A 26,001-nucleotide genomic window follows, 5' to 3' on the forward strand; every position below is an offset into this window, starting at 1 on the left:
TGAACAGTGAAAATGTAGTAAGTAATAAACTTCTTTCCTTTCATCATTTTGTGCGTGGTGTCAGTGAGCAAAAGAATTTTTGCAGGTTTGAAATTACTTGTAAAGTCTGTTGAAAGTGACTAATTGCTCTCAGTTTCATATACTGAATGAATAAAGTACTGGATATTTGCTCATCATGGGTTACACTTCTTTTTCATTCCCACCCCCACATCGTTGATAAGCTGATGGTTTTTACCACCAGAGAATTTCTTTTCAGGCAGTCAAGCCATCAGCACATGGACCGTGCATCCGAACATTGAGCATTGAGCTTAGCATGGAGTAAAACATTGAGGAGTCTGTCCAAAAGTGTGGCGTGTCAGATGTTCTGAACAGGCGTTTGAACATTGACCATTGTTTTCTTATTTGTTTATATAAGTAATATTTGATGTTATGTAAATATAAGTGCACTCCTTCTGAGGCTTAATCTACAGGACAACTTGCAGTAAGATATTTTGCCCATACTACTTTTAAGTTTTGTAATTCACATGTTGTAAAGATTGTGCTACAGAACAGCAACAGTGGTCATGTAAGAGTGATTTAGGGTTTTACTAAAAAGTGAAAACGATGAAAGAATTTTTATCTTATGTGGAGAACTACTGTAAATTTGTATTGCTCTATTTGTTATGAAACTTTTATATGCCAGTTTCCTTATTGACTGGACATGGTACTTCCTTTTTTGCCTTACAGCATGTACATGGATATTGAAGTTTTTATTTAAGTACACTGCTGACAGAACAACATAAGGGCTGTGTGTACAAGGGAGAAAATGTGCATTTTAGTAGCGCTAACATAGAAATTTTACATACACACATTTTGTAAACGGTGTGATTTATGAGCTAGGTACAGCCAATGAAGAGCTTTGCGATTGCGTATACCATGTTGAGGCACACAAACCATATGCACAATTCGCACTGTTTTTGAGCGTTCAGCAGCACGGTGAACTTGGCACTTTCAATGTTGACATTCAAAGGCACGGTCCCTGTGCTAACAGCTTGAGTGAGATTTGTACCAAGTTTGGTTCAAATTGACCCTGTAGTTTAATAGGAGGGCTCTGTGTGTGTGTGTGTGTGTGTGTGTGTGTGTGTGTGTGTGTGTGTGTTCATCATCTCCTGGACTGATTTCATCCAAACTTGGTACACATGTCATTTACAGTCTGCAAAGAATCACTGTCAGTATTTGTGAGTGAGAGCACATAGACACTTGCAACAAACTTTACACTTAATTTCGAACCTTTATGAAACTTTTTCTTTACAATTTTTGCTGTTCATGCTCTAAGACTGCCACATGATGTATGGCATTTTTAATTGATTACTTCTTTACTACTACTTGTATTCATGATACATTCTGCTGACTGTATTCATATATACCACTGAATGTACCAGAAAAATTACATCGTCGTACGACACTTAGTTCAGGGGATAAGACGTTATAAACACTGAAATGCATGAAGAACTACCACATCATTCAAGACATTTAATAATAAATGAAAAGCACCAGTTTGCTTTTGTTCTACAATATTATTTTTATTGCTAACCGGTTTTTGGCTTACAAGGCCATCTTCAGGCATTTACTGAGTATTATCACCAAAGAAGTTAAATGTTAGCAGACAACATTGGAAGAGAAGTAACAGATCTAGAGTGAAGTAGAAACATACAGTGAGTAACATCTTTGCAATGAAATAGTAAAAACTGAACAGTACATAAATAACAATGGAGTTGACAGGAAAACCTTAGCACAAAATAAGAATAGCATGCCTACATAACAGTTTCTATTGATAAATAAAACTATTGAAATAAGATAAAATTAGTACTAGGCAAGGCTGCATCAAGAGGTATGAAACATGGAGAGTGATACACAACCAATTAAAAAAGAAGAGACAGTTGTCAATGTAAATACAGAATACATGAGGAACTTAAGCCATATCAATACGATAAACAGAAATTAATAAATGCAGGAAAATTGAGGTGTTTGAGGGAACCTACAGTTTGAGAGTGTGGTGGTACTGCATTTTAACATTAACATTATAATCAAAGCAGTGGCTGTATACCAGTTTACATTAAATAAATGAGCAAAGTAAAATATGAACAGTATTTGATGAGACAACTACAAGGGGAGTTAAACATGGACAGTAATACAAGTACAAGTTAAAAGCAAACCATTAACTATTGAAACTACAGCATATGTGGAATACAAAGACAACTGCAACAAATAAAACAACTTAATGACTACAGGAAAATGGGAATATGTAGGAAGAGAGAGTGTGGGAAGTAATGAACAACAAAGATGATTATATGAAGTTTAGGAGAGGGGAAGTGTTGAGGTGTGTCTGGTCATTTAGGATGAGATCTGGACTGTGAGCAAGATGTTTGTTAATTTCCAGGGCTTCCAACAGGTTGAGTTTATGGCCTTTGTTTGCTAAGTGAAGTACATGGGACACTGGCTGATGATTTTAAAGCAGAGTTAGATACAATAAAATTTATTGCCTCAGCCAATGGCTACAATCCAGTTCTTATTGACCACATCTTGCACAGGAAACAAAAACGGAAAATTATACCCCTCCTCTATGCCCCACCTGCTTCCCCATCCACTGTCTGCAAGAAATGGTGTACTCTACCATTTCTAGGTCAGGTATCACAGACTATAGCCAAAGCACTGAAATCCTGCAAGTATAGGGTTTCCTACTATGTCAGGAACACTACAGCCCAGTGTGTTTTTAATAGCAAAGATAAGATCCAGTTATTAGCCAACAGTGGGGTATACAAAATCACCTGTTCTGATTGTGACAAATTTTACATTGGTCAGTCAGGCAGAGACATATCAACTAGGCTGGCTGAACATGAACGCAGCTGGAGGTTGCAGAATTCAGACTCTGCATTTGCTGAGCATGTACTGAGTGATGGTCACAACTACCAGCCAGTGTCCCATGTACTTCACTTAGCAAACAAAGGCCATAAACTCAACCTGTTGGAAGCCCTGGAAATTAACAAACATCTTGCTCACAGTCCAGATCTCATCCTAAATGACCAGACACACCTCAACACTTCCCCTCTCCTAAACTTCATATAATCATCTTTGTTGTTCATTACTTCCCACACTCTCTCTTCCTACATATTCCCATTTTCCTGTAGTCATTAAGTTGTTTTATTTGTTGCAGTTGTCTTTGTATTCCACATATGCTGTAGTTTCAATAGTAAATGGTTTGCTTTTAACTTGTACTTGTATTACTGTCCATGTTTAACTCCCCTTGTAGTTGTCTCATCAAATACTGTTCATATTTTACTTTGCTCATTTATTTAATGTAAACTGCTATACAGCCACTGCTTTGATTATAATGTTAATGTTAAAATGCAGTACCACCACACTCTCAAACTATAGGTTCCCTCAAACACCTCAATTTTCCTGCATTTATTAATTTCCGTTTATTGTATTGATATGGTTTAAGTTCCTCGTGTATTCTGTATTTACATTGACAACTGTCTCTTCTTTTTTAATTGGTTGTGTATCACTCTCCATGTTTCATACCTCTTGATGCAGCCTTGCCTAGTACTAATTTTATCTTATTTCAATAGTTTTGCTTATCAATAGAAACTGTTATGTAGGCATGCTATTCTTATTTTGTGCTAAAGGTTTTCCTGTCAACTCCATTGTTATTTATGTACTGTTCAGTTTTTACTATTTCATTGCAAAGATGTTACTCATTGTATGTTTCTACTTCACTCTAGATGTGTTACTTCTCTTCCAATGTTGTCTGCGAACATTTAACATCTTTGGTGATAATACTCAGTAAATGCCTGAAGATGGCCTTGTAAGCCAAAAACCGGTTAGCAATAAAAATAATATTGTAGAACAAAAGCAAACTGGTGCTTTTCATTTATTATTATAATGTTGTTCTACCAAGAACCAACGGAAGAGTCTGTTAACAAGACATTTAAATTTATTACTTTGTTGCTACTAACTCTATTTTGCAACACTTTTTGCACACAGTATCCATGTCTGCTGCTATTTACATCTACACCTGTACTTGAATTGCATGGCAGAGGGTATGTCCCATTGTACAGGTTATTAGGGTTTCTTCCTGTTCCATTCACAGTGTGGGAAGAATTATTGTTTAAATGCCTCTATGTGTGCAGTAATTATTCTAATCTTATTCTCATGAGCCCTCTGTGGTCGATACATAGAGGATTACAGTGTATTCCTAGAGTCACCATTTAAAGCTCAGGGTGTATACGACCCGAGACAACTGGGAGATCTGGGAAAAACCCGGGAATTTTTTCATCCGGGAAAAACCCGTAAATTTTGTTTTGTTTTAGTTTTCAGTTAAATTGTTGTAATTTTGACTGTTAAAAAAATAATACTCTGACAAAGAATATTACTGTCTCCCGCTACTGCAGAATAATATTGCAGCAATAAAACATGAACGAGAGGGGGGGAGGGGGGGGGGGAAGAAAAAAAAAACAATGAAAATAAAACTTAAGTTGCAAAGGACATGTGCCATATACAACAACAAAACACAGTGCTCATACAAGCATCTGCCAACAGCAAAATGTGTCAAAGGCTTTAGGAAGACTGTGCAATGCTTTGTAACAACAAATTGCCTTCAATGAGTGTGACGTCACAACTGTTTACATTAAATTTGTTTGAGCAGACGCGAGGGGGCTCATGCGCATGCACAGTTGAGTTACGTATGTGTAGTACCTTCTCCCGTTTCTGGCTACAGAAGTGTGGCTGTTAGCTGTATAAGCAGTAGCAGCAAGCAGCAAGATGCTACCCGGAAAAATTTGACTGGTGCTCGCAAGCTGCCAGATTCCATGGGGACAAACTGGGGTATCTGCCCTGGGCAGCAAGAATTCATATTCTTGAGGAATAACCACCTAGTATCCAGCGCGTGTTGGTCTATCGATTATTCATATGATTTTGAATTGCATCCTTGTTAGCTTTTGAACATTTGTGAACATATTCTAAGTTGATTTCTGAATGATTCATACATTGATTTTCGAATTCATGCGTAGTGTACAAGCCGTGGAGTCTAAGGAGCCGTGTCACGGCCCCTGCAGCTCTCCTGTTGAAGGTTCAAGTCCTCCCACGGGAATGGGTGTGTGTGTTGTCCTTAGTGTAAGATGGTTTAAGTAAGGTTAAGTAGTGTGTAGGCTTAGGGACCAATGACCTCAGCAGTTTCGTCCCATAAGACCTTACCACAAATTTCCAAAATTTCCGTAGTGTACATCATGTCTCTGCCAGTGGAACCCCGTCGCATCTAGAAATAAACTTTCTTGCAGACAGAAGTGGACGGGGCTATACGAGCTGAGCAGAATAAAGCTGAACGGGTTAATGTTAGTCGCTGTTTGTTTATGTGATTGACTGGGTTTGTGATTAATCAGCATTGTTATAATTACTACCAAAATCCGTAGCTTCAGACTACCAGAGTGAAAATAAACTACTAACAGGAATAACAGGTAAGAAAGATGACATATTATCTTCTTGGTGTATCCAAGAAAATGAAGTTTTGATAGAAAATTTTTGGACAGACTGCTACACTGTTAACAGCCAGTTGTACAGACCCCAGTCGCAGATGGTTAAGTTCTATTCTGGGAGTAGCATGGAAAACATGTTGTACGAACACATAATAAGGCCAAACTGGAGAATAAACACGGGATAACTAAGCAATTGATTGTGGCAGGGTTAGTGAAATTAACCGGAGAATAAGTTTTGACACTGGCAGGAATAGTTACAGAATTAGTTACGACAATATTGTTTATTAGAATGAGGAAGGAGTAGAAACGGGGACATCACACAAGTCGTGGAGGAATATGATGATTTGAAATATATATAAAAATTTCGTACTACTACTTTTCGATCTCACGCTTGATAAGCTGGAGAGTATGAATGAAATATGAAACTATTTACGAACATAAAGCTTTTTGCCTGTAGTAGGACTAATAGGCATTTGATATTGGTGCTTCGTGAATTATATTCTGTCATGTTAAAAAAAAGTGACTGTTTTGCTAAACTGTCTGTTTATTTGGTGTGTGTTGCAATTGCTGCAATATTCGACAGGCCTATTTCGTTTTATCTAGCAGACAGTGACAAAATACACGTAATCAGATCGAGAAACCACACCAGTCTTGGGTACTGTTTGTATTAACAGCTTTTTCAGTATTAGACAAAGACATTTCGTTTTTTCATGTAGCAAAACATTTGATGAAGTTTGATGAGGTAATAGATCCTTTTGCAGAAAGGAAATGACACCATGTAAAGCTATAGCAAGGTTAGAGAGAGAAAAATGCTAGGACTTAAGGACTGAAGAAATGTGTACTGTCTTGCTTGTCACTTGGCTTTATTGGTGTCATGTATCCTATATTTAATTTTATGAATCGAAAGTTGATTTTTAGATGCGCGCATGGTGTACGTGATGTCCGTGTCAGGAGAATCCCCGTTGCATCTAGAAATAGACTTTCCTGCCGACAAAAGGGGACGGAGCTATACCAGCTGAACGGAATAAAGCCGAACGGGTGAATGCCAATCGCTGTTTATGTAGTTGACTGGGTTTGCAAATGATTGTCATTCTTATAATTAATAGCGAAATCCATAGATTCAGACCACACGAGTGGAAATAAACGACTACCAGGAATAACAGATAAAAAAGATTACGTATTGTATTCTATGTAAAGCTGTAGCAAGATTAGAGAGGAAAAAAATGGTAGGACTTAAGGATTGAAGAAATGTGTACTGTCTTGCTTGTCTCTTGTCTTTATTGGTTTTATGTAACCTATATTTAATTTTATGTTGGAAAAAACTGCAAGTTATTAGCTAATAGGCAATAAAGAGTGCAAATTTTCTGAAGCATTCTTGCTCTCCCGGTTACAAATAATCCTATCTAGTATTAATTGCGAGTGTTTAATTTTTTTATTTATTTATTTAATTCTCTCTCTCTCTCTCTCTCCCCCCCCCCTCTCTCTCTCCCCCCCCCCCCTCTCTCTCTCTCTCTCTTTATTTTTAAAAAGAGTGGCAGGATGTCAAACTGGCCGACTGGGAGCAGGAGAGGCACCACAGCACATTTTAATTTCCACTGTCCTGCATATAGTTTGATGGCACCCATTACAAAATATTACACGTTTGAATTCCACAGAGCGAAATATAGTGACATGCGTTAGGAGTAAGCTGTGTGAAGAGGGGTGGCACTACACTTTGGCACACTTAAGACCAAACAACATCAAACAACATGGCTTACATTTCCTTGAACACATATGTTTAATGTATCAGACTCTTCAGAAAGATGTGTGCTACAAAATGAACATTTTTTTGAACAGTCGGTTTTTTAAATTTTTGACGTCCTACCTCAAACACTGGAGGGAGGGGAGGGGGGGCGGGGCGGCACTATCTAGTATTGTCCCTGGTTTGGAAATGTCATAGATCGAGGCTGATGCACAGAGCAGTCTGAGTTTTAGTGTGTATTGGGGAGGTGGGTAGCCTCCACGTGACCCGTGTTTGCGTTTAGTGAATTTGCTGTTTCCTCTTCGTTTATTGCTCTCACGTCAAATGAAAACGAAACTGATTTCTGTGGCCAGGAGCTATCAAGTGAATTAAAATACCTTCACATAATTACGGAAGGCTAAAATATTTGATTTTATTTCCATCTTTCTGATAGTCAAGCATTAATCGTCATGCAGAACAGTTATTTTTGTTGGTTCACTAGAAATGTGACTTTTATTAATTTTTCCTCTGAGGCAGTCAATTTATTTAAGACACAGTGTTTAATTCCACACTGTTGGCTAGTTTCAACAGTTCACTCCATTTGAAGAGCATGTTTTCATCTTCTAGCATGTATGGTATTATTCCATAATAAAGAACCAAACAGGAGATAATACAGTACTGATACTCCAGGAAAATTTACATCCAGATCTGGACATACGAATGTGCACTTTAAGCAGAATTATGCATTTTAGTATGGTTCCCAAAATTCCGATGCTCTTACGATATTCTCTAATGTCTTGTTTCTTTTATGACATAATGTAAGATCTTTTAATGTTTTACCCATACAAATATACGAGCTTCCTGCGTCATCGTAGCTTGCGCAAGTGAGGTGATGCCTGTTATCAGGTGCTCTCTGGCAACTGCTGAAACGAACCTATTTCTGACAGGTCTTTGGAAAATATTGCGAATGGTTGATTTGAAAAGCATTTTCCAAAGTAAATTTCCTTTTATGCAAGATGAATTATGTTACGTGAGAGAATGTGCAATGAATTTCTTAAATCACAGAGGGTTTGGCTCTCATTTAAAACTTAACACTTTGGGGACCAGCCACTTTGAAGAATTTTGAGCCCGGAAGACCAGATATTTATGTCATTATTTTAAATTTTACTGGCACATTTGTGTGACGCATCTTACAGTGTAACACGCACAAAAAAAGATCGATATTACATGTGAAAACTTGGCTTCTCTTGTAGCTTATTAATCTTGGAGATCAGTACTATATGTGAACGCTTTTCTTTTCTTTCTTTTTTTTGTAGCAACACTATGTATATTAATTTAGAACATTAACTTTTGCTATTTATGTGTTCGCGCTATTTGACAGTGCTGTTGCTATTGGCTGACTACATCAGGTGTCATGAACTATGACTTGCTTATAAAAGTGCATCGCAATCTCGATTTCAATGCTTCAGAAAGGAACATGCGATGTTTGATGGAATTCGAATTTATACTTTCGTAATACGAAAATATGCAGTGTGCATGTTGGAGATCTTTCCAAAGCGTGTTTTTTTCCCTGAGTTTTGTTTTCTAAAGTGCCGAGAAATTCGACGCTGGTGTATAAAACCATAACCATTACAGTTCTGAGGAAAAGTATACTGTCGCTTAACATAGAAAAAGTGTATTTTCACCCGGTAGAAAATGTTTTTTTAACCGGGAAATCTGGGAATTTTTTTCCTTGTCTGTATATGCACCCTCGTATCAACTAAATGTACTCTTCGCCAAAACTGCTAAATACTTCCCACTTTAACATAATTTGCCCATTTCCTATGACTCTTTAAACGGTTAACTCAACCTGTTCAAAACTTGTACTAACTTCACATGCTGACTACAACAAGCATTTTTGGCGTGACATGGCAACACTCCATTCTGGCAAAAACACACAACATCTGAAAATATGTAAAGTAAGGCTAACCTATCACCTTTTGCTGCTACGTAGATTGTTGGTAAAGATATAAATAATGACACCCTTACATCTTAACTCTACAGTATGAAACAAATTAATGAGGTGATGCAAGATAATTGGCCACAAATTTTAAGGCACAGGAAATAGTTGACAGAGGAGCTTTTCTGGTTCAGATTTTATTTTGTAGATAGTAAAGAGGGTGCGAAATCTGTAAACTTTGCAACCCTGAAAAACTAAGTGTGCATTAAGAAAAGGTGAAGACGTAATTTTCATATAATGTTTTGTTTGTGCAATTAGTGAAACCAATTTCTTATTTATAGTCTCTGTCTTTTACTGCTTCTCTTAATTACTAAAATTAGATTAAAACAGCTGTCATCAACCTTACAATTACAACTTACGACGCACATTAGATATCCCACTGGGATCTCTACAGTAGTACCAGCAGAGCTTGGAAAAACAAATGAGTTAAGAAATGACGTGTAATTCACGATACTGCCGCTAGGGGACTAGTAGGCAGCAATGGCTGACAATGGAAGACTGACGACACAGCAACGATCGGCAATTGTGTTACTTTTTCATGAAACGAAACGCCTTGTTGTGACTCAGAGGCGTTTTTGACAACAGTCTAACACACGATGGGTCCCTTGCAAGAAGACCATCCACAGGTTGTACAATAAATTTGTACAGAAAGTAACAGTATTGGAAGCGAAGCGGTATGAGTTGCTGTACAGAGAAGTCCCAGGAAATCGTGTAGAACAGCAGCAGTGCAACTGGGAATATCCAGACGCTCTGTTCAACGCATTCTTAAAAGTGACCTTCATATGTACCCATACAAGATGACCTGTGCACATAAACTCACTGAAGAACACAAGCAGCAGAGACTACTGTTTGCTCAGTGGGCGGAGGGTAGCGAAGAAACTCTCAACAATGTTTGTTTTTCAGACGAGGCACATTTTCATATAGACGGTGTGGTTAACAAACAAAATGTACACTTTTGGGCCACTGAAAACCCACAAGTGCTTCAGAACGATAACATTATGCTCCGAGGATTACAGCGTGGGTAGCAATTTCCAGTCGCGGACTTATTGGACCCTTTTTCTTTGAAGAAACTGTGAACAGCGAGCGTTATTTGAGCATGCTTCGCAATAGCTTCATTCCACAGCTTCTTGCTACTGCCTTGCCCTTCTACACGCAGTGGTTCACGCAAGATGGAGCAAGGCCACATACTGCAAACACTGTGTTGGAGTTTTTACACAAGCAGTTCAACATGCGGGTCATTTCACTCAGGTTTACAGGTCGCTTCAATGATGGACAAAATTCCCCCCCCCCCCCCCCCCCCCCCCAATAGTCCAGGCCTCAATCCATGTTACTTTTTTCTTTGGGGGTTCCTAAAGGAAAAAAAATTCCCAAAACGTCCACGTGATTTAATGGAGCTCAGAAGACTTATTCTTCAAGCTTGTAGTGAAATTACGGAAGACATGTGCCATAGGGTAATCACTAACTTCAGTGTTCGTTTGAAGGAAGTTAGGAAATGAAATGGTGGACATATTGAGCATGTGCCGACTTAGGACAAATCTCCATGGACGGCTCTTCATTGTAGTATATGTTCCTTTCAGATTGTATTGACAATACAGTTTATATTCAAAAATTATATGGTAACACATTTCGTGCGCCACCCTGTATATTAGTTGTGCTGCACTTTCTCTTATTGGAGGAAATATGTCCTGACAAATACTTAACCAGTTAACTAACTACTTGCCAAGAATCTACAGTTTAGTGTATGTTTTGAACCAGAGTGCAACTTCTTTTTTTACATGTAGAGAGCACTGAAAGGTGGTGAAGTGGACTTGAACTGCCAGGGGGAAAAAAAGTCTGCAATCTGCAGTGGGCTGCTGGGTGTGGGTGAGGGGTTCTCTGGTGGAAGTGGTGGTTTGCTACAGAATATGTAGGCAACTAGTGGTGACAAACAGTTTATTGACTTACAGGCGGGAGAGGCATTGATACAACATCCACAGGAGGCAGGCAGCAGTGGAAGTGGGCGACCTGGGCCGGGATGGCTGCACTTGTGGTGTCCGCACTTTCATAAATGTAACACCTCGGCAGCCTTGTTAGTTGTCCATTATTCAGCCCCATGCGGCATCAGGAGGCATGCTTCTGCTCTTGTAACTGCGGTCAGAATGGACCAGCGTGCAGTCCTAGCAGTGGGCGGCGATGGCTGTGGCTCGGACCCGGGATCAGAGTCTCTCAGACAGCGGCCGACAGACCCCACAGGCTGTGGCTGGGACCCAGCGGGAGATGGCAGAGGGATGTTGGCGGCCTCATGGTGGAATCTTAACGCACAGTGGACACTGATTTGAGTCCCAGCTGTTTTGACATGTCCTGCCTGTCAGGATGGCCAGCCTTTATATAAAAAGTCAGTTCTTGTTGTGGTTGAAATCATTTACATGGCCTTCTAAGCATCAGTGAAGTGTAATGAAATGCTGGTGATTGCCCCAGCGTCTGGGTTGTAGTTGTGGATCTACTAGCATGGCGTAAGTGCTGAGCTTGTGGGTTGGCAAATGTTCAGATTTTGGCATTGGGCCTGGGTTTGTGGTTTGTGGAGTAATTCAGTCCATTGAATGCTTGAGTGCCTTAGAGTCTGGCTGCAACAAGGAATTGGTCCCAAAGTTCATATTTTACAGAACACTTGTCTAGAATATAAGTCCTAAGTTAGCTATAATATATATGTACACTTTGGTCCCCTCTTGATACTTATATTGTCTTCACTATCCCACTTGGTATAGTTGTAGTTACTGGCCGATTATATAAAGTGACGTGGATCCTAGTCTATCTGACATGTATCCTATCCCTGACTCCACTTGTTGCTGTTGTCCACAACATTGATGTTACAGTTCACTTTTCATGGGCCAAACACTGCCTCCTGCAAACTTTTGTGTGGTATCCTACACTGAGCTTCTAGGCAAAGCTAATCCATGAAACACGTAACAGTCCACGACAGTCATGTGTTCAAGTGGCAGCAGTGTTGTGTATGGGGATCCAGGAGGCATTCTGTTGCATTAAGAATCCATGTACCCACTCTTCCTCACGTGCTTTCTTCCTTGACTCTCGTACTTAACCTTAAAAGCATATCACATACCCTAATCTAGGTATCACACTTCGCAGAATAATCAATATGTTGCGATATGGAACATCAGTGCTTCCCTATCAGACTAAATTAATCGCGTCAAATTTCCACTATACACATCACAACATTACACATTCCCCATAATTGGACTTCTCACGTAGAAGGTTGTGTAGCCTACTTCTTAATCTTTTACTTCCAACTAAAGCAAAATGTCTCCTTTATACTCCTATGCGAATCTCTTCCATAAATGCAACATCATAATATAATTTGAATCTCAGCATTCCTAAATGCATTCCACCATACCTGTAACATATACACACACAGATGTTCAGAAGAAGGGCTTAACGTAAACCAGTCATAAAAAGTAAGTAAGTTGTGGTAGATTCACTACAGGCATGTTATAATGCCCATAAGAACTGGAGAACTGTCACTTAATCCTTAAACTTTACCGCTCACACTAAGGGAACTGTCCAGTGTATTGTGCTCCACGAGTTCTGCGACCCCACTGACAAACTGTGAAAGAGGAGGAGAGCTCTGCATAAAGCTCAGGTACTCTGTGGATGTCAAACCTCTAGTATAGAACCTTGGAGAGCTCCTAAACTTATAACTTACATGCAGCATTAAATTGTGCCTACATGTCCACCGTTTACAGACCGATGGCCACGCTGTCTGATCTCCTTCCCCAAACCAACCAACCAATCCACCGTTTACATGACCTACTTACACTTGCCTATACCTTTCCAAGGTACAATAGCTTTAATTCCTGACGTATTCTACACAGAAGGGAAAGAGGAGACAGACAAGAATGCAGGACAGATGCAAACAAAACCCCTTGAGAGTTTTTACACACATGCTGCTACTTACTTGCATTGCTGATGGTCTTCAAACTTTAACAATCCTACTGCTGTCACCAAAACATAGCAGTGCAGCAAACTGAATGGACACATGTAAACTCTTTATTACTCCAGTTCCACAGGTGCAGTCATGTGTCGACCTTGTGGCCCATGGTAGTGAGAATCGGTGCCGTAAGGATGGCGGTAGCTACTGTCCCAGTAGTGCTGAGGCCTTGTGTAGTCAGCATAAGTTGGCAGTGCTGTGACTTTATATTTTTATTATGCTGCTATCAGGACAGTTCTGTTCTGCCCAGCTGAAGCGAGTGTCGGACACTAGCAGGCATCCGGCATCTCGATGAGTAGGAGAGCAGCACTTTGATGCTCGCCCAACGTGGCAGCAACAGCCACCATGAAGAACTTTAGCGGCCTCGTGGAAGAATCCAACAAGTGGCAGGTGCCAATTCAAAGCGTGCCTGTATCAACATGCCCAGCCTGGCTGGATGGCCAGCTTTTGTACAAGACGAGGCAGGTCTTGTTGCAATTGGGTCACGTATGTGGCTCACCAGTCATCATCGAAATGTCTCAAAATGCCAATTATTTTCCCAGTGCCCAGGTAATAATTGTAGAGGTGGTGGGATGGCATAAGTGCTGAGCTTGCGGCAGCTCAGAGCTATTCTGCTCAAAATTATAAGTTAAAATTTTATAGGCCAATTCCTATCCCTTTCATCTACAGAGATGCAAGACCAACATTCTGTGCCATTCTCCCACTGGCCGACACTCAGTATGTTAGTATGTTGCTCATGTATCCAAGGTACTGCAGGCTTGAAAAAGATGTGAGAGGTACAGCTCTGCTGCCCAAGAGACTTTGAGATATGAGGATTTTAATGTGTTCAGAAAACATTGAATATAAGTACAGTATGGCCACAGACACCATATAGGGAGGATGGATCTACATGCAAAAATACATGGAACAGTGCCTGCTTCAATATCATTCATGGCATGTACAGGCAGTTTCTCTAACATCTGCTTGAAGCAAACTCATCCTTAATAACAATCATGAGGATAATCATGGGAGTAGTGTACAGAGCTCAGAAGAATATAAGACTAACAGAAAGAAATAAGAACTTTTCCGTTGGTTTTTGTGTGGGATGTGGCGAACATCACGCAAATGTAGGACCTTAGCGAGAAAGGAGACAGATTGTAAGGAACAGAATTGAAGATTTAATGAGGGCTAGGAAAATAATGTGGCAGACACTAAAAACAGAAAGTCCAAGATGGAATATGAGGGTGGTTTGAAAAGTTCTCGGAACGGAGTAGAAAAAAAGTACTTACATCACTGAAACTTTTTTTAGTTTTCAATGTAGTCTCCTTGTAGATTAATGCACTTGGTCCATCGATGTTCCAGTGCCCTGATCCCATCTTGAAAACGAGTTTCTTCCAGGCCTGCAAAATAGTTCTCAACTCTGGCTATCAATTCTTCGGTTAAAGTGAATCTTCGTCCACCAAGAAAAATTTTCAATTTTGGGGAGAGATGGAAGTCTGATGGAGCCATATCAGGTGAATAAGGCAAGTGTGGCAACTATTCATACCTTAGTTTGTGTAATTTTGCCATGGCGATGGCATGTGTGCGGACACACATTGATCCAGTGTCAAGAGTCATGGCACCCATCTGGCAGATAATTTTTTCATTTCAAATTCTTCAGTTAAAATGTGATATACCCTTTCATGTAACATCTGGCAAGCATGAGCAATTCCATGCACTTTCAATCGGTGATCCTCCGTGACCATTTTGTGCACTTTTGCAATGATTTCTGGAGTAGTGACACACTTTGGCCGACCTGTGCGCGGATCATCATCTAAGCTCTCCCGACCAAATTTAAATTCATTTGTCCACTTGGCAACAGTTGAATATGAAGGAGCAGAGTCCCCCAATTGTATTCTGGAAATCGGCATGAATCTCATTTTTGTTCATACCTTCCTTTAGAAAGTACTTAATCACTGCTCGAATCTCAATTTTTTCCATCTTCGCAAATCACTACATGGGAGCAACGACAGAGCCGTGCCACCGCCGCAGCTCTCTTCCAAGAGCACTAACATGGCACCTGTTTACAGGCAACAGTCTAACGAATATCACATGAACAACTCATTGCGCTAGCGCTGACCTCTCGTGGTGATTCCGAGAACTTTTCAAACCACCCTCATAACTACAGTATAGAAAGGATAGACTTCTACTCACTAATAGAGGAAGTGTTGAGTTGCAGACAGGCACAATGAAAAAGATAAAATACATCCATTATTTTGTCATACTGCTGTGAAATTTTGCATTGCTAGCTAAAGTGTGTATTGTGATTAGACAGACAAGTGTTCTGTCTGCCTTCATGTTCACAAGCAATAGTTTGACCACTAAAACACATTTTAAGTATTTCAGTAACTTCTCTGCATAACCTGTTGAAAGTGTTCTATGTTTCTCTCATTGCCTTGAACTCTGATAGTAAATCCACAGGAACTAGTATCCACTTAGTTTGTTTTTGCAGCATTGTCTCTTGAGCCTAAATGTTCATCCTAATGGGGCTCAGTAATAGTGTTTCTCAGGTACATTCTATGTCCACAGGATTCCCCTAAGTCACATTGAACCAGTACCCTGTGTTACAATTCATTTTTGTAAATAAACCTTCAGCTTCACTTTAGATTTCTTTACTGTGGTAGGCATAAGTATTGGTTCTAACTTAAGAAACCACACTTGCACACTCTAGTTCGAAGTAGCGTGTTCTCCTTCAAGTGTGTTTCTGCTGCCACTGCTGAGTTGTGGTTTCGCATGACACTGTTTGTGTTCATGTTGTTCATCAGGAACAGCACGTAAATTCTTATATAAAAGCTGAACCAGTGATATATACCATTACATGTAGGAAGCTTTCCTGTGATTTTAAGAAAAGGTTTTGGGAACCACTAATACTGAAGATGAGGTAAGAAATGCCTAACATTTTCTGTGAAGGAGAAAGCAGTAGAGAGGACAAGGGAGCTATTCTTTTTGGATATTGATTAACAACTTCTTCAAATATGGCAATGGAAAGTTCTTTGTGGAATAATGAGATGAGTAAAGGTATCAACTGGGATATATTTAAGGCATTGAGCAGGTAAACAAACAAAACTGAACATATTGCTAAGCTTTCGGACAATGTTCTATTTCAGAACTAACTCTAGAATAAAAATACATATAGTTGCATAGTTACATTGTCTCGACAATCTATGTTGTATAGGCTCTGCTGCTTTCTGGGCTGATAGATTCTATTGGGTAGAGTGAAAAATGAAGCAGGGGGTTGCTGGGAAGGTTGGTTAGTGGGTAGGAGAGAAAGAGGGAGGTTAGGGGTGGAGTAGTAGTGTATGATACATAAGGCTGTGGAGGAGTGGTGCCAAATGAATTACTGCTCATATTATGGTGTGCTGTACTGTAATTATGAATTGAATATAGTGCACCCTTGCATAAATGCTTCAGAGAACAAATAGTATTAAATATGCATGTACAGGGTCTTGGATTATGAGTGCAGGTATTTGTATTGGTATAGCAGTATTTACTTCATTTGAATAATAATTATAGCTATTAGGAGTTATTATTTAGATTGGTTAGTACCTTCGGCAAGTATATGTGGCAAGAGCAAGAGCTTATTTTCCCATGGGTAGTGGGTCAGCTGTTGAAGTGTGGGTGCAAAATTGTAAATCTATACTGACAGGCGTAGTCCACTTTTTGATGCTGTGAAGAAAATATCAGGCAGAAAATTAAGTGACATGTTTGGAAGAACACTGTTAGAGATAGAAGAAAAAATAGCTAACACACTGAAGTTAGTTCATATTAAACAGTCAGTGACCAGAATAACTGTGCTTGTACTTCTAACAAGCTATGCATTTTGCTATTGCCAATGCATGTGAAATAACAGTTCATGAGCAAAAATAAAATAAATAGAATATTATTTTTGAGTGATTCGTAGGCAGATAAACCACACACGTATCTGCATGGCTACTACACTGTACTGGCACTACAGCATGCTTGAGCAGTCAGGTTTGTGTGTGTGTGTGTGTGTGTGTGTGTGTCTTTGTTTTTGTTTAGTATCCCCCTTCGTAGTGTAGTATCCCCCTGGGATCCACCGGTGTGCAACACAGATGAGTACTGCATGCTGCCATTGCTAGAGGCACTACAATTAGCACACTACCATCGTGGGTGCAGATTATTCTTCCACTGACTTCGCAGAAGTATTCTTCTGCCAGGCAGCTGTAAAGGATACTGCCTGCCCAAACAGAGCCAATTTGAACATCAGGAGTCACTATGGGCCATAGCACCATCTGCAATTGGCAGTCCTCCTGTTGGAGCTCCCTTTGCCCGCTACTGCTGTTTACTTGGAATTACTCTGTGTCCAGTCCAAAATTATCCACACCGACCTCCGACATCTCCGCTTAAAGCCACAGCTCGAGTCTTTCCTCTGCACCTCGTTCGAGTTCTGCATACCAGCCGTCGATGCCTTCACTTTCGTTTGAGTTCGCCGTGCTGAGCCTGACATCGGCCGCACCCTTGGCCCATCTGTGTGCAACTCACCATCACTGCTTTCTCTGCTGGTTGTGTCATCAATCCGTAGGAGGGAACCATCTCTCAGCAGCAGCAGCATCTGCATCTGACTGCCTACAAGCTTCTGCCTTGCTGGGACCACTCTCCTGCACTGTCCTCGAGTGCTACCGCTCTCCACCAATATGGCTGCACTGACACCACCCTCATGAGGAATCTCCTAGTGAATTGAGGGGATTGAAACTAAGTAGAATTTGTTCAAATCTGAACGACTGTTCTGATGTATTCAGTCTGAGTGTAAATGTAGTTCATTTATGTCTTGCTACCTTGAGCAGAATATTTTGTGTGGCTTCCTAGGCCATGATAAAAAATTTCACGATGAGGCTGCATTATGTGTGTGTGTGTGTGTGTGTGTGTGTGTGGAGTTATCCATTCGGATGTCTTGTGCACTCTCCTTATCAGCCATGGACAAAACTTGGCAGTGAGTAGTGGATTTCATCCCTTCAGTTAGTGATAGTCACTTTTGTCTGCTCAGCCAGTGTAGTTGCGCTTGTCTGTGCATATGTTGGATGATTGCCTTTTCTTTTCTCCCCTCTCTTGCCACACATGTGTCTCATTCAGAATGGCTTATAGCCCTCAGCTGTATTGGCACAATTGCTGCTGCTGCTGCAGCAAATGCATTGGAACAATGAACTTCTACAGAAGCTAACCTACATGACACTCTTTACTGTGAACAATGCCTTTGTTGTCACACTCTGCCAATCCTGTCACTTCCTGGCTGACAGTCACCTGTTTGAGCCCATCACTTCCCAGCGAATGTCCGACTGCTCCAGTATTACTGTGGCCAAGCCCATCACTTTCCAACCGACATCTAACCAGCCCATCTTCTTCTGGATGAGCCTGTCAGCATCCAGTGACATCCCATCAACCCATTGCCAGTTCCTTCAAAGCCGCCTCTGTCACTGCCGTGATGGTGGGTCAAGTGCTTCCGGAGCTGACTTCTCCTCTACTGCCCTCAATGCCACAGGTGCTCTTTGTCCTCTGCTGCCTCCCAACATCACCACTGCATTCCAGCAAATGTCTGGCCTTCACCGCTGCCATACTCCCTGTTGCCGGCCCTTTCGACATCATTGTCACCTCCTCCTTTCTTGCGTAAGTTCCCTTCTTCCGTTACTGCACTATCTCCTGCTGTTGTATCACCCGTGATCAAGCCATCACTCCCTTTCTCTGTTCTTTTCCTCAAGCATATGCTGAGGCTCTTCTCTTTAAGTTTCGATGCAGGTCCCTGAGTCTCACCTGGTCTTGTCACCATCAGTCTCCTGGTGGCCTCCTGCCTCCAGACAACCATACCTATGTCTCTGATTGTGACAGCCCCTTCCTCTCGGCCACATCTGCGCCACATCGCCGGCATGTAGGCACCCATGTTTCTCAGGCAGCCATTGTTTTCAGCATTGCTGTATCTCCACAACAGCCACATCTATCTCCAACCAGCTGTGAGCCTACCTCAGTTGGACCTATCTTGTGAACCGTCCCTGAGCCCTACCACTCTCCAGTGATATGGCTGCACTGATGTCATCATTGTAAGAAGTGTCCTAGTGCAGCATCATTTACTATTGGTGGATTGGAACCAAATAGTGTGTACTCAAGTCCGAATGACTGGTTTGTTGTATTCAGTTTAAGTAAAGTTCATCTATCTCTCTTATTGGTTCATTTATCTCTCTTATTGGTGTGTCTCGGTCCGCCATAACATAGAATCTAGTTAGCTCTGAATGACATAATCTGAAAGCTTAGCACGTTTTCAGCCTTATATATGTGTGTGTACTGATTTGTAACTACTTTGTCCATCTATGGAGATTGGTTATGTGTAGTGAAAGGGCAGGAGTTGCCAGTATCACCTACCAGCTTTGGTGGTGATTGTGTTGGTAATGGTGATAGTAATATTATTAGTATAACACAGCCATTTCAATTAATAACGTTGTTGATATTAAAATAGACAGTAAAACCTGTCAGTATGTATCTTCAGGATCCACAATTCCTAGTACTCCCAACCAAAACACTGAAATTACAAGATAAAATAAAGGAAATAATATTCCTAATTTTGGAATGTTTGGAAAGTGCAGTCTGAGCAGTTAGTCAGATTCTAGGTTAAGATGAACTCACCCTTTGTGAGGAAGAAGATAGGCAAAGATGAAGTGAAAAGTGGCAGTTAAAGTTTGAGGTCAGAGATGGTAGCAGTTGTCTGCGAAAGGCAAGTCCCAAGTTTGAATCTCGATCCGGCTCACTGTTTTAATCTGCCAGGAAGTATCATATCAGGGCACATTTCACTGCAGAGTGAAAATTCATCATGGAAATTTACAGAACTGTCTGCCTTCACAACATCTGATACTCGTTGCGGAGCGGCCATTTAGATTCTGCCACTCATCATGAGTTCATCCCAAACTCCAGAGATGGGAACTACCTCTCCCAACATTTCTTCTTCATCTTGTCACCAACATGGACACATCTCCCATTAGCATAATTCTCCCCATTCCAATCCTCTTCTTATATCATTTTCTTAGAATCATTTCATGTTTTGTTATTTACTCATTTTTCTTCCCCATCCACTTGTGTTTGCCCCTGTCATTTACAACATCCCCTTATTTCACTTTTCTCTTCTTACTCCCTTTCTGTTTCTTTACTGAATTATTCTTTCCAGTTTCCATTTTCTATTTTCCTCTTCAATCAGTATTTACTTCTCGCTTTTTCTGTTGTATATTTCTGGATAACTGAAGCTGACAGTTATTAGTAATGTACTGCTTTTGTCCTTCTGTTGTCTCTTGACACCTTTTCCTTTATCTTTGCCTCTCTAGTCCTCACAGAAATGAGTTTCATTTCAGTCTATGGTCTGAGTGACCCCCCCCCCCCCCACCTCCACCACCACACACACACACCCTCCTTTTCCATCATCAATGAAGGATCATCAAGTTTGAAAAAGTTGGACTATTATTTTATACTTCCGTTCGTAGTTATGTATTGCTGTTGGGAATTCTGGAAGTTTCATCTTATGAAGGTAGTATTGACCGGCCTTCCTGTCCCTTCAAATTTTAGTTGTTATTAGTTATTGCCCAGTCCTACAGCTGTGATTCATAAATAGTGTTTCAGATAATCTTTGCAAGTAAGGAGATAAAATTACTTGTTTCAGGTTGAATCAATGTGCGACATTGCAAAATCATTTTACTCACAGCTCCAGGCAATTCGAAATGTGCCACTTGAAAATGTTAAAGTGACTGAAAAGCAAAAGGAGTCATGGGAACCATCTGCAAAGAGGGTGCTGCAGTTGATGCTTTGTGATGGAGTGCAAGAAATAAAAGCTATTGAATACAAGCCTGTAAGAGCACTTGACCAACAGATTGTTCCAGGATTCAAGGTTTGTGCTACAGCAGTTGTAATGCCATAGTAAGAAACCAATTGTAATTGGCAAAAAGTTTGGCAAATCAATTTTTATTCCACAGATACTCATTATTGGACCAGTGGATTGTCGCAGAGGAATTATCATGTTGGAAGAACGCAATTTGCAGCTAATTGGTGGAGAAGTTGATTCACTGCTTGTACCGAATGCGCTAGAGAATGTTTTGGCAAGGGCACTGTAAGAAATTTACAATTTTTTTAATTGTTAAATGAATATAAATATCATAAAACGGGGTGAATAGGATCACTTTTCATGTTCAAAAATGTGAATCTCCTCAACCAATTGATGTAAAGCAATGAAACAAAAGCCATTTTGTGTGTCTTCATTTTTTTGAATCCAGTATATGGCTTTCTCTTTATTGTTTATGATGAATTTTAATAATTTTTTAAATGCTTTGATCCTACTGTTCTGAAGGTTGGGGTGAAAAGGATCAGTCATAGTATTTTCCCAAATTATTCCATTAAGACACTAGTTTTGTGATTAGGATCACTGGCTTATTTTTTAAAACAGTAAAAGATGATTGTGAAATAGAAAAAAGACGTATACATACAAATATAATTATTTTATTGAAAAAAAGAAATACATTTTACGCAGAAAACTTAAGATAACACTACAACTTATTCTAAAAACATGGGATCCACAAAAAAGGTGGTTTGACCCCTTTGAATGTTAGTGACTTTTATCTTTCTATCTACTTGTATTGGGTTCACCTCACATATATCGTCCACGTCTGAGAAAACAAAGACAGTGTTCTTTTTCCTGACCCTTTTTCAAAGGCACTTAATAGCCATTGCTGACTCAGTTACAGTGATAATTGTGCCTATGAACCTCCTGTGTCCCTTTTTTGTGTCAAATCTAACAATGACAAAGTCACCAGGCTGAAGTTCATAAGGTGAAAAGACTTAATATCCACTGATTGTGCTTGTGCCCTCGCCTGGGTTCTCACATTCAGTGGTGGAGAGAGTTGGTGAGCCGTTATCTCCAGAAACATCCTCACTTTTGTCTGAGGTGGTCATCATCAGGGAAATCATGTACAGACACACTTTTCCCAGGCTGCACTGGAACCCTGGTTTGCCGTTGTCTCACAGGCCTTTTATCGCTCCCTCGAAATTCTTGGAGCAGTTCTATGAGAGCTCCATCAACATCCTGTGGATTTGCGGGTCCTTCACCATCATCAACACCAGGAACTCTGCTAATTACTCTCTCGGGATTGAATGGCAGACTCCCACATTTCTCGAAACCAGCCTGGATGTTTCTTTTGGCATTTACTTCCAGAACCCTTACTAGCTGGTGTAGTAATCGGGGGAACATATCCTTTGGAATGGTGGTCTCCTTATGACCAGAACCCAACTTCCATTTTTGGAGAATGCTTCGCACTGGTCTTCAGTGGATGAAAAATGCCACGTCAAGAGGCTGAGTGAGATGCGTAGAGTTTTTAGGAAGAAAAATAATTCTTACACCATTCTCTTCACAAGCCTTGACTGAAGCTACTGAAAGATGAGTGGAAAGGTTGTCACCGATTAAAATTTGTGGGCCTTCTAACTTCCTATAATAAGGCAAAATGATTGTAGTAATCCAGTCATCAAAACACTGAGCCTCAAACCACCCACTTTCACTTCTATTAAATCTGGTGTCTTCGGGAGCACCATCCATCCATGAAGCATACAAGTGCTTTGAGTGATAAACAACATACAAAGGCAGCAGTTTTTCATTTGTTGCAGCAGCAAACATAATTGACGTTGGTGCTTTGGAGGTATTCATGACTCTCTCAGGATATTTTAATCCTCTTTTCGTAATCACTTTCGCACGTCCCATATCATCTGCTAAGTTCGTTTCATCGAAATTCACAATATTACTTGGGGAAACATCTTTAATTTCCTTCTCTAAATGATCAAAATATTCCCGCAGGACAGCTCTCGACACAGAAGCACATGCTCTTTTTATGTTCTGGTGCAGTCTTAGACTTAATTTTTCTTTGTGCCTCTTCAAAACGCTAACAGTGAATTTGTGACCAGGAAAATTATTTTTGAATTTTCTAACAACTTTACCTCTCTGGTCCAAGAATCCTTTGACAAACAATCACAGAGGCAACACGCCAAAGGGATAACCCCACTCGGCACAAATAGCGAGCCTGTCCGCAATCAACGTCTCTTCATCTGTGAAGAGTGCAGTTTGTTCCCCTTGGGGGTGCACATTCTTATTCCTCAAATGTTGGTGGAGAACTGTGTATGGAATGCTGAAATTTCTGGCAGCTTGCCTAATGCTGCTCCCTCCTTTAACAGCAGCAATGGCTTGGGCTAATTCATCCTTGCTTCTCTTTGTGTAGGATTTCTCACGAGGATCAGGACTGTAATTTCTGGGCATTTTAATCAGTCTGGAAATTAAATAGAACGAAACATTCAAAACACAGGCAGGTAATATCCCATAACCAAATATAAGCCCGATAATAGTTTATTTTATACTGATCCTATTCACCCCATTTTTTTAAAAAAAGTGTGTTCGTTCAAGCAAAATAAAATGAAATCAAGAAATATATTTAATACTCATGAAAAACTAAGGAGGACCTGAATTCGGAACACAATTCTTGGTAAAAGCACTGATTTTGATGATACACAACTCCCGACCACACACCACTGTATACCAAGTTTTCGGAACATGGGAATCCCCGCCCACATGTTTACAGTGCTCTAGCTGTGTAGTTTGTATTGTTTTAAAGTTTTTCAGTTTTCACCCCGTTTTATGGTACAAATTGTTTAAATGAAACTTCTTGTTTCTCCGTTCCTCGCACCTCTTGTTTTGGGTGTGCGTATGCGCGCTTGTGTTCGTATTTGTGTGGGCACACACGAGAGAGAGAGAGAGCAGCATATTTTATCACATAAGTAAAACATAAATAAAAGGCCAGGTGTGAACTCTTATATTAGTTTAACATCGATCTAAATTTTCGAAGATCTCGGTATACATGAAGAAAAATTGGAATTGGCTAAACCAGTTTTGATTTATGATTCATTTTGAATAGCTGATGGGTAGCTCTTGGCTTAAGACGGCATCAAAATTTGCAGGAAGTCATGTGTCTAGAAGCCCCACGTGCATGGGGACTCCCTGCAAATTTTAATCCAGCCTTCAGGCAAGAGGGTTATCCATAGGCTATTGAAAATGACTTATCAATCAAAACCATTTTAGCCAATAAAGATTTTAAGTGAGAATTTGACAGCAGTAAATATTATTGTTAAAAGAAATATGCTAATTGCTGCTTTTAATCACTGTTGTGAAAGAAATGTAGAGAGGTAGTGGGGGCTGTAGAACAAGTGGTAAAGTGTTCAGCAACATGTATTGTTGATGAGAGATGGAATGTGCAACGGGAACAAGCAGTGAAAGTGGAATTTCACTTTTCCATATTGCACATGGACACCATAGTTTGTCTGTATTAAGAAATGGTTAATCTTATTACATGTATGACAAATATTTAGTTCAAAACCTGAAAAGCAACATTGTCCTCATTGGTCTACATTTGTACTCAGCAAGACACTGTCTTGTTGCATTAATGAATCATGTTCGGGAATAATGCTTCTAGGTAAGCCTCCATATAAATCCAAATATCTCTGTTACCGTTGCAGTCAGTATGCAAGATTGATATGGAGGAAAATAATAGGTTTCTGAAAGTCTAATTTGTGATTTGTGGGAAGACCATTTAAATAGTCGATGATTTGTTTTCCCATTAACCAAATTTTGAGCCACAACAGGTGTATTATCACTTTCTCGACAGAGAGAAAAATGGCTCCCATTTACTTAAACACTGTCACCCATTGTCGCCCTGGCCTTGACTGTCTCCACTAAGGTTATAGTGTACTCAACCTTTATTTAAAACAAACTGCCATTCATCACACCAAATAGAAATTCTGCCGAACTCATCCTGTGTCCTCCTACAGTCACTCAAAGAATGACACTTTCCCGCACACTATTGCATCACCAGCAGTTGCACATAGCTGCTCATCCTACCTGTTAGATCATTTATTTACGTAGAGATAGAAAGTGGTCCTATCTCACTTCCTTGGGTCACTCCTGATGATACCTTTGTCTCTGATAAACACTTTACTGTTCAAACCAGCTTATTGGCTTCTCATACTTAAAAAGTCTTTGGGCCACTCCAGTATTTGAGACACTGTTCCATATGCAGGAAACGAGGAACAGTCCGCAGTTTGGCACTCCCACCCTCCCCCAACACTACTGATAGCATTTGTTTAGCTGTTGGTTTCATGGACGCTGTGATTTCTTTTAATATTAAATCTCATTTCTCACCCATCAACTACAATTATACCATTACTAGCTGTGATGAAAAAATTGATCTTGATTATTTATGAATTGTTATTTCTGGATCATTTTCCTTACTTATTCTCTCTCTCTCTCTCTCTCTCTCTCTCTCTCTCTTCCCACCTCCCACTCTTCCCTGTTGCCCTCCCTCTCTCCACTTTTGCCCCTCCTCCCCCTGACAGCAGAATCTTAGAAAGACTCAAGTACTAGATATTCAGCTGTGTTTTCTAATTTTTAATTTAATTTCAGAACAAATTTTAACTTGCAATGTAGCTGTTTATTGCATGTGCCCATCCTCTGTATTTGATCTGGTGCTTTAGTGGGGTATTTGTTGCTATTGTGATGTTCTGTGTTTGTAAACCGGACAAATATTTCATTTCTGTTGTACTGTATCTGTTTTAAAAATCTATCTATACTACCATCTTTGATGACGTAAATCTGTTCTTTCCTGGTGGCCTTGTAAATCAGAAACCGATTAGCAACATAATTGGCAGCTTGAATCACAGTCATAATTTTGTGTTTTTCAATTTAAGTTTGAGATTTTCT

The 26,001-nt window shown here is 40.1% G+C and overlaps 1 protein-coding gene across 2 annotated transcripts in view; it reads left to right on the plus strand.

Annotated features, from left to right (window-relative positions):
* Positions 1-26,001, plus strand: part of LOC126163108 (recQ-mediated genome instability protein 1-like) — a 109,946-nt gene that overhangs the window by 22,190 nt on the left and 61,755 nt on the right. For both annotated transcript variants that reach the window (XM_049920030.1, XM_049920031.1), the window contains 2 exons: positions 20,881-21,105; positions 21,191-21,324. In XM_049920030.1, coding sequence (XP_049775987.1) covers positions 20,881-21,105; positions 21,191-21,324 — 359 coding nt within the window. The remainder of the gene's footprint in view (positions 1-20,880; positions 21,106-21,190; positions 21,325-26,001) is intronic.

The sequence above is a fragment of the Schistocerca cancellata genome, chromosome 2 (assembly GCF_023864275.1).
Source record: "Schistocerca cancellata isolate TAMUIC-IGC-003103 chromosome 2, iqSchCanc2.1, whole genome shotgun sequence".
NCBI lineage: Eukaryota > Metazoa > Arthropoda > Insecta > Orthoptera > Acrididae > Schistocerca > Schistocerca cancellata.